Below are 10,230 nucleotides of genomic sequence, written 5' to 3' on the forward strand. Positions count from 1 at the left end.
GGTTCCTGGGTGGCGTTCCTAGAGCCCCCTGTGTAGTACTGGTTCCTGGGTGGCGTTCCTAGAGCCCCTGTGTCCTATAGATGGTCTCCTTCTGGCATTCAGTGCCAGTGCAGATTAATTCAAAGTCAAGATGACTTTGCATAATACATGGATTTTAACATACACAATTTTCTTTTTCCTCCCTCATTGTCTAGAAAACCCTTCTGAACCATAGTTTGAGCTTTAAGTTTTTGTGGAAATGGAAGTCTATTGACATATAGAAAAGTACAAAAAATATCCATGCCTCTGTTTAAACACTGCTAATTGTAGTTCAACCAGTGAGACGTTTTATACTGAAGTGATTTTACTTAGCGATAGGGGAAGTGAGCCTGGAGCAGCAAGCGCTCTGCAACATGCCACACCCACAGCTCTCCTCTCACTTATTTTAAGACAAGGTCTCACCACATTTTTCAAGTTGGCTTTGAACTTGGCTCCCCCGTCAGAGACACCCAAGTATCTGTTACTTTTATTGTTAATAAATACATAGTAAATCTATATACAGTTATAGTGGGATCTAATGTCTCAATACACATATATATTGTATGTTAGATCAGGGTAGCTGACATATTCCTCTCATTCTTACATTTATCATTTTTATTTTAGACAATCTAAGTCAATAATTTCACTGTAGTTACCCTACTGTACTGTAGGACACCAGAACTCTCTCTCCTTGGAAACAGTCTCCTTCCATATCCAAGACCTTACATGAGTGTGTGCGTGCGTGCCTGCCTGCGTGTGTGTGTGTGTGTGTGTGTGTGTGTGTGTGTGCGCACACGCGCGCGCGCGCGCATGATGTAAGTGATTTCAAAAATTCTGAGAAGAAAGCAAAAATTACTTCAACCATTTGGGGGCTGAAAGTCCAGCAAAGGCAGCATTGCTGTTTGTCTCCAGTGAGGCCCCTGGGTCCCGCACTGCAGGCCAGTGGCAGAACAGTGGTTATGTAAAAGCTGAGACCTTGGTGAGCCAGGAACTGAGGAGTCCAGAGGCCAGGATTGCTTTTTTTTTATAATAACTCAGACTTGCAGGATCTAAGAGCCTACTGGGACAAGACTAGTCCCTTCTGAAATTTCTCAGTGATACAGCTACCTTCCCTCAGGACCCACCCCTTAATGCTACACTATGGACCAAGCCTCCTCTGTGGGAACACTGAGACCCAAACCTTAGCACCCACCCAACTTCTGTTAGTGCTCATTACCACAAATCACACCACCTACCATACTGAAATAGCAGGGTTTCCATTTATTAGGTTTTACCCAGACTTACTCTTAACTCTAGGTGAATCCATTGCCTGCAACGCTTACTTGGCATCCCACAAACCAATCTCAAGTGCATGCACACTTGTGAACAGAGCTGCTGGCTGCAGACACAGGCCACTCCCTTCTCCACAGTAAAGGGAATGAGAATTCACTCACACTCCTCCTTTCTCTGAGCATGTTTAAGAGGTAGTTTGAAGTGTATGGTGAGAAGATCAGACGGATGCCAGCTTTGGGTAGAGGCTAGGATGGCTGTAGAGGACTGACCACACATTGCGCCAACGTGCATGACAGGAATGGAAGCCAGTGCACATTTGGTACTGAGAGCCCTGGATTCAGGAGAACCCTGGACACAGTCACTGCTGTGTGACTGTGCAGATATGTGACTTCTTTCCTAGAAACTCCTGAAGTTAGTGTCAGCATCACCCATTGGCCCAAGTGTCTTTTGAAATCTGTTTTCACCCCATTGTTTCTGTTTGTGTGGGTATGTTACAGCTTGCCAAGAGAAGGACATAGGAGCTCCAGGACCTGGAACTGTTAGTTACACATGCTGTTGGGTAGTTAGAGGTAATTTGACAGATGGACACATGAGCAGGCTGCTGACCACAATGAGAACTCTGTGGCATCTGAAACCTGACATTCCCTCTCATAATCACTTGCTTTCTCTGCCTTTCTGTAACCATGTGTAGCTTTTAAAATAATACTTAATTGTATTAAATATGCATAGAAATAAAAATAAATCATGCATTTACTCTAAAACCTTAACATACATACAGTAAATGTGGCTTACTAATTAAGAACTGGTAAAAGAAATGAGTCATTACACAATTGTATAAAGGAAAATAGGCCGCACTATAAAAGAATGTAAGCCTAAAAAGTGCTGGGGGTCTGTTTCAGGTGAAAGCATTCAATGAGAGAATGTGCAAGGCAGCCCTGTCTCTGTGTGTCCAGCTCCCCTCCTACTCGACTCATGTTTGCATGTTTATACTCTTTAATGTTTACAGGCTTAATGCATGTGCTTACATGTTTGTACCTGTATCACTGTATGCTCATTTCCTGCATTCTATAGAATTTCTACAGTAAAGAAACTTGTAACAATCATTATTTTACATTTTCTGGGTCATACATACATGTCTAAACTGTTTGAGAAAATGTACATAGACCTACGGGTGGGAAGAGCCATCAGGAATTAGAAGTGAAAAGAACACTCATTGGCATTGTTACCCAATGAAAACATGCCAAGCGTCTGTGCTGGGAGTTAAGTACTTGTGTTCTCTAACACTCATTTGAGTCACACACTACTTTTTATTTTATTTACTTTTAACTACAAATATACCAATAAAGCACTATTTTGCAGAAAATATTGTTGCTTTCTGAGAAATCTGTTTGTCCTTGGAATATTAGCTATCAGTAAGCAATGAGTTCCTCTTCCCTCCCTGGAGCTCTCATTTCAGATAGCAGCTAACAGAGTGGAGTCATGCTGTCCAGGTCTCAGCATCTTGACCTGGCTAAGGATAAGGCAGCTGCCCAGACCACATCTGATGACTGTTGTGACAGAGCTCAGCATGGGTGAAACCACTGGACTGTGGGATGTTCTTAGAAGACTGCGCGTTGAGTTTGAAGTCTTGTGTGGATACAGAGGACAGGGAGGCAGTCTGATGAGGAGAAAGCAAGAGGAACAGGCTGCAGAGGAGCCAAGTGGCCTCTGTTAACCTCACCACGTTCTTCAGGAAATGGCTAATCTGTTTCTTTCCTCCTAATGCCTCTAACAGCTCCCAAAAGCTGTTATAAGGGGCTATTCCTCTGTAAAGCCTGACCTGGAGCAGAGCAAGCTGCACCTGTTGGAGAGGCCTTTCACTTACATAAGTGGCACAAGTGTGTCTAGCTGTACTCACTCTGCTCTCCTTCCCAAACAGGAAGCCGTCAAGGCCGCAATAGTAGAGGAGCAGCGACGAAGTGAAAAGGCCATGGAGGAAGCCGTAAAGAGAACGAGGGATGAGCTGGTGGAGTATGTGAGAGAGCAGAGAAGGGTAAGTGTGCTGTCCGGTCCCAGTGTTGAGCTCCTGTGACAGCAGAGACCTCTCCACATGCTCTGGATTCGAGATCTTGATAAATGCCTCGATAGACAGTGGGTAATCTCCTTGGGAGGTGGTTTTCCTGAGTAATCATATATTGAGCAGTTATTTCTACAGGCATCCCATCAGACAGTAACAAGCAACGGGGAGCAGCTTCTGGCTGGGTCCCTAGGTCCCTATCAGAAAGGTAGTTCTAGACTTGGAGAAGGGACAGTGCCATGCATTTACAGATTTACATTTGCAGATTTGGTTTGTTGTATTTGTGTAGTTTCTTTGTTGATAGACATTCAGATTGTTTCTCCATACTTAATATACTTTTCCAAATCAACCAATCTACATTGGAGATGTTAATCTAAGACAGGATATGTAACAAAGAAAATTTACAAAACCCTTTTGGGGGTAATTTTTTTATGTTTTCAAAGCTGTATTACTCTTCTGTCAAAGGCACTATGTGGTTTCTCAAAATGTTTTTAGTGAGAGTAAGAATGCTTTTTTCAGGTCCCTTGATCCGTGTGTCAGTTGCCTAAAGAACTAATTGTAGACTCGGCCATTTGACCTGTGTTCCTTTAAATCCTTCTGAAGGCCCATCTATCAGTTGCCTGTTTGTGGGAAGTAGCCTGGTTTGACTTGTGAAGTTCATTGACAAGAGTGTCAGCACAATAAAACAGGCCCCGTTTGCACTGCCTGCCTCTCCTCCTCTGGCTATCAGTGTGATTACATGGACACCCACATACTGCCTGCTTCTCCCTGTTCTTTGGCTATCAGTGTGATTTACACAGAACACCACATTGTAGAGTAGTCATGAATCAGCACATGGGACACGCAGGTGGAGTAAGGACATACTCTGTGCTGCCTCAGTACTGTTCTGAGCAATGTCTTCAGCATGTTCATAAAAATACCCAGAAACTACTTGTTGCCAGGTAGGTTTCACTGGCAGAACTGTGTGCTCAGGATGGTGCTGGCGCTGCAGGGTAAGCTCTGAGACCTTCCCCCAGTCCTGCCACTGATACACAGGAGGTCGCAGCCGTGGTCATAGCAGGTAGGTTGTAGTCGAGGTCTCAGCAGGCTCATGGGGACATTACCACTTGCCCTGGGATTGCAGGTTTGTGAGTGACACCATGAGAAACTTTGAATGTCTGGGTATTTCTGTCTTCCAAAAGAGTGTCCTTCTTCCTCTAGAATAATATCCATACTGTTTCAGGTCACTTTTAATGTATCGCCTTAGGGCTTAGAGAAACTTTGGAAAATAAAGGACACTCAGAGTTTATAAACCAACTGAGAGGAAACTGTTTGTTTGTTTGTTTGTTTGTTTGTTTTAGCAAATTCTTACTATTCTTGTCTCTTTCCAAAACAAACAAACAAACAAACCTAAATTGAGGCAACTCATCCCCTCTTCTTCTTTTGCATGGTAGTTTTTTGGGTTCGTTCGTTTGTTCATTTGTTCATTCATTTGTTTGTTCGTTTGTTTATTTGTTCGTTCGTTCATTTGTTTATTTTGGTTGGTTGGCTGATTGGTTGACTTGGTTTGGTTTGGTTTACTTTGTTTCTTTGATCAAAGATCACATGTTCAGGATAAAAAAAAAGTCCTTTTCTTTCCCAAGCTTAAAAACAAATAAACTAACTAACTAACTAACTAACTAGATCAAGCTTAAGGTTCTTCACCTCCGACACCTTAGAGGCCTCTTGGTTGTGGCAACCGTAAGCTCCAGTCTTGGCTGGAAGGAGCCTCCTGTAGAGCTGGTTCCTGCTCTGTGGGGCCTTGTTCTGGAGAAGGTTCAACTCTGCCACAAAACCCGGGGAGTTTGGAATGAACATTTCTCTTCCCCACGTTTCCTCATTTGCTTCTACTTCTAAAGTACTTAGAAATGATGGAATGGAAGATTCAAAATGCTAAGTTTCTCTAGTAATTTAAAATTTTTCATATAACATGAAATACAGGTCACCATAAGAGGTAAGAGCTTTCTGTAAACGTCTGTATCAATTCAAGACTACTAAGTGTTAAAATACACCCAGGATGAAGCTAGGGTCAATATTGTTCTATGAAAACATTTCTAATGGCATTTTTGTTTTTTTTCTGAGTGTCAACAGAGATGTTACTAAACTTTAAATACAGCTGTCATTCATCTGGTATAAACATCTAGACTTACTTGTACACTAGTTATTTAATCTCAGTGCATGCTCAGAAAAATTAATGAGACAGTTTGTATGCAAGGGGATGGGTGATAGGGGAAGGGTTGTGGGAGGGGACAATGAGTGAAATGTAAAGTGGATAAGTAAAAAAGATAAAATTTTTTTTAAAAGTTTCCAAAAAATGTATTTCTGCAAACCCAAACTACTACCCAAGGGAAAATGTTATGTTAGTTTTCTAAATTTGGTCTGAAGGAAAAACACTGTCGATTTTTAGCATAGTACTCCAAAAGTTTTCCATAATATCTGTTAGTTGTCTGCTAGTTGGTGGGCTTAGTTATCTGTACTTTGTTCACACAGTAGAGAAGGAACTGCAACAGGAAAGCCTAAGAAGTTTAAGCCAAGTGTTTACTGTGAGAACTGGCAATGCACCCACAGGAACACTGACTCGACTGTAACCTCACTGTGTCCTTATCAATTTTAATTTCGCTTTGAGGCTTTCTGAGAGCACCTGCAATTTTATATCATATCCTCCCTTCTGCTTGTTTATGAAATAAACTTTTCCAGGAACTTCACACCCCCTCTCTGAAGTATTGCACTCAGCCTGGCTTCACCATGCAACAGCTGAGTAGAACCTCTGCCATCTCTTATTGAAGTAGCACTGCCTTCAGTCAGAGGTCAGAGGGCTCTCTGCACTGTAATACTCCTGGTCTCCTACCATGGAACTGGGCGGTTGGCATTTCCTAGTGTTCTAGAGAGGTCTTTCCCTCGTCATATAAACTGCCAGGCCACGGGGTATAGTCAGTAGTGCCACAGCCTTTGTTGTGTGTAAGGGAGGTTACAGAGAAACGGAAAGACCTCATTCCAGACACTTCTGGAGGGAGGAAGAGTTTGTGGTTTATAGAGACCGATAGCCCTTAGTCTAGAATGAAGAGTTCCAGCCCATCCCGTAAGTTCAGACTGTTACACATGAGCTCGCTGTGACAGAGGAAGTGTGAATAACATCCAGCAAGCAGCAGCCATTCACAGCCAGGCAGAGATTCCTAAAAATAAAATCTCATCCAAATGTAATAAAGGATTATTATTTTTTCCTCTTAAGAACCAGAATTATGGCTCGTGTTTTCAAAATCACCTCCAGGAAAGTAACCTTCACTTGGAGGATTTTTTTAATTTAGATTTTTAGAAGGGAGTAAGGAGCAATTACCTTTACTTCAAAGGTTTTTGGCCAAGACATTGTTAGAATTTTTTTAATTATAGCTAAGCCTTGTTGCAGTCCCCTGGGATTTCACTTGAAGCTGTTATAAGCAACACTGAGCCAATGGGATCCTTACTTCTAATAGTTACAGTCACTAGAATTCAGACAACTCTAGAGAGACTGTCACACCACTGCTTTGTGTTTTCCTTGTCATGGTGATATTGACACTTGTGCTGTTGTCAGTCTCCTCATGGTTCTGACGGTCCACCAAGAGTATTAACAACATGTTCCTGACAGCTGCTGAGTGTCCTGAAGGCTTTTCAGTTCTTGGTATAAATCTTGGCATTACAAGAACTATTCTTTTATGTTGTTTATACGTCTGTGTGGAGGCAGTGCCATTCTTCTGTCCTTGGCCAGCCTGCCCCCACTTCCCCCATCCTAATCAATCGAACCTCCTGAGTGGCCTGGACCAGCTCTGTAGACAGAAAAGAATAAATATAGGCGTATGTCAGTGTCAAGGCCCATAGGACCCATTGTAGCTTTTGATTTGGATGTCATAATTTGAGATTGCTTTCCTGAAATGAGGCACGTGACAGTGAACACTGCACCCTGTTGACTGGTTTCTCAGTTCTGTTTTCATTTAAACCATCAGAGTCAGTGAAATCAGTCAGTACAAGCTGCCTTGCCAAGTGGCCCCATGAGCATCCTCCCTGAAAGTGAAGCATAGCACATTTCATGTGGAAGAAACCCTAGCAGAGCCAACCATCTGTGCAGGTTGAAAGGGTCCTGTGGCTTCGTAGTCAGTACAAGTGTGCTCTGTGTGCTGATTGCTGTCCTGCATCCCTCCTTGAGGGTCTATACCTTGTAAATACACTGAACCTCAAGCCTGTCTCTGCTTCACCTTCTTGACCTGAATTCCTGATCTAAAGTGTCTTTGCAATAGGTCACCCTTGGGACTATTCACAGACATGTGAGCAGCGGCCATGCCATCTGTCTGTCCATCAGACCATCACATACGGCCATTACACTGCTGTTGAAGGCTTATGATTTTGATGACATTATTTTGAAATAGTTCAAATAGTAAGTGTTGTACTGGTAATGGCTAAAAGTCTCATGGTACAAATAATGGATCACCAAGAAGGAAATACAAAGATTGTATCTGGAAGAAGTTATGGAGGTCTGAAGTGAGAACTTGATGTGATAACCATGATGAAGCCATTCTCATATGTCATCTCCCTAAGCCACCCACTAGCCTAAGGAGATCTGAAGAGAGGGCATGTGGCTCTGCATCTCCACACCCAGAAGCCAGTAGTAACAGCTTCCAAGTCACAGGGGCAGAAAGTGGCAGTTGGATTCTTAAGTCTATGCTTTGACTTCGGGGTGGGCAAAGTGGAGACTAAAGAATGAAGCTAGGTTTGATGGTCTTCCCAAATGAAAGACATAACCCTATGTTTACAGTAAGCCTTAAATCCCCAGAGCTGGGCAGCTATCAACCCTCTATGCTGTTTTGTTTATTTCTCTATTAGAAACCATGAGATATCATTTGCCATGTTCTGCCTGGGTCACTCCTACTCCAACAGCTGATCCTTATGGCCATGCGCTCATGAACCATCTCCTCTCATGGCCACTTCTCCTTTCTCCCTCTCCTTCCTTACTCTCCATATCTCCTTAGACTCCAAGCGTGAGAACTGAAGCCTTGCCTACCTCTCTTGAGATTTGGTCTGTTGCTATGTATTGTAATGCTAAATTCTATACCCCAAAAGTCTAGTAGCCTATAAGTGAGTAGGTTCTCACATTTACCAATTTTTGTTGAGCAAACCTTAATTTAATACTATTGGTTATATAAAAGTGGCTACAACCAATACTGGAAGGTTTAGAGGTAGGCAGGCTTTGAGTTACCTGGTGGAGGGTGGCAGAGAGGAGAAGGAAGAAGGGCTTAAGAAAGGAGGAAGCCACCATGAGAGGAGACATACATGGCACACAGCCAGGAGAAACAGCAAGTCTTTGGGGTATACTGCAGGGGAGGTAGCCAGGCCAGCAATTAGAGAAATAGATTATGGGTTATCCCCTCCCCCAGTAATTGTCAAAGCCAAATAGAATAACCAAAGTCTGAGTCTCATTCATTCGTAAGCTAGACAGGGATAAATTTAAATTAGTTCAACTACAGTCCAGCTTGATGACACCAGTGAGTTTTCTGGGCTTGTTTACAGAGCACAGGTGGGGGTTCCAGCAGGAGCCTTGGTGACCCCAAACAACTGCATCACTACAGAGTCCCACCCTTCATGGATTGCAACCTCAAGGAAGCTACATCATGGATTTCTGCTCTCCTCAGCCTCTCCCAAGATCTCAGGCAGTTCTACCACCAGTACCATAGGCCTACGCCCCCCATATTGTTCTGCTAGTTACCATGCCTATTGGGCGAAGACCTAGGGTGGCACCAAGGACCCCAGGAAAGGCAGTGTACAACAAATGCTGTGTATGTACATTTGCTTATTCCTGTAAGAGACCAAATCTTCTGTTTTCACAAATTGCCCTTTCTTTACTGCAGAGGCAGTCCAGGGTTATTTTCTATTTCAAATCAGAAACCCGTCTGTGGAGAGTAGCTCATTCCTTCCCCGCTATGGTCCGACTCCGCTTCACCAAGCTCTGCCTGCCTGCCATGCCTCCAGCCGTATCTTAGCCTCACATGGATGGCGCTAAGGACTTTGCTGTGAAGCCTCCAACAGGACTTTACATTCTTCAGCACTTTTCTTCGCGTGGGGTAATGCCAAACTCAGTTCACATCATGCTTCCCTTGGGCACTGAGAAAAAGAGGAGCCTACCATGCAGAGCCTCACTGGGTCTCCTTGAAGTGTATCCAGACATACAAGTTGTTATTTAAAATAAGGTTCTGTTTGGTTTGGTTGTATGTAACAAGTTAAGAAAACTGAGTCAAAAAAAGCCATAATTTTGTTAAATTTGAAGTTAAGTTGGCTAAGAGGATGTCTTAAAAAAAAATCAATTTTCCTTTGGTAACATGGAAGCAAGCAATGCAGAACTAGTATTTCCTGTAGCTAAGTACTTTTTTCTTTTTTTAAAAAAATTTATTGTGCTTTTTTATTACATAATAAATTTCCATTATGACATTTTATACATGTATTTTTTCTTTTACTTTTTTTAGTTTTTAATTAGATACTTTCTTTATTTACATGTCATATGATTTCTCCTTTCCAAGTTTCCCCTCCAAAAAACAAACAAACAAACAAACAAAAACAACAAGAAAAAACCCCTGTTGCTTCCCCCTTCCCCATGCTTGCCACTCCACCCTCTCCCACTTATTGGCCCTGGCATTCCCCTACACTGGGGCACAGAATCTTCACAGGGCCAAGGGCCTCTCCTCCCCTTGATGATTGACTTTGTAATCCTCTATTATACACATGCTGCCAGAACAATCAGCCCCACCATGTATAGTCTTTGGTTGGTGGTTGAATACTTGGGAGCTCTGAGGGTACTAGTTAGTTCATATTGTTGTTCGTCCTAAGGGGCTACAAACCCTTCAGCT

At 42.8% G+C, this 10,230-nt stretch overlaps 1 protein-coding gene across 6 annotated transcripts in view; it reads left to right on the plus strand.

Annotated features, from left to right (window-relative positions):
* Positions 1-10,230, plus strand: part of Ccdc91 (coiled-coil domain containing 91) — a 168,236-nt gene that overhangs the window by 138,165 nt on the left and 19,841 nt on the right. For all 6 annotated transcript variants that reach the window (XM_031383943.1, XM_031383939.1, XM_031383938.1 and 3 more), the window contains one exon: positions 3,209-3,322. In XM_031383943.1, coding sequence (XP_031239803.1) covers positions 3,209-3,322 — 114 coding nt within the window. The remainder of the gene's footprint in view (positions 1-3,208; positions 3,323-10,230) is intronic.

This window comes from Mastomys coucha, unplaced genomic scaffold, assembly GCF_008632895.1.
Source record: "Mastomys coucha isolate ucsf_1 unplaced genomic scaffold, UCSF_Mcou_1 pScaffold20, whole genome shotgun sequence".
Classification (NCBI taxonomy): Eukaryota; Metazoa; Chordata; class Mammalia; order Rodentia; family Muridae; genus Mastomys; species Mastomys coucha.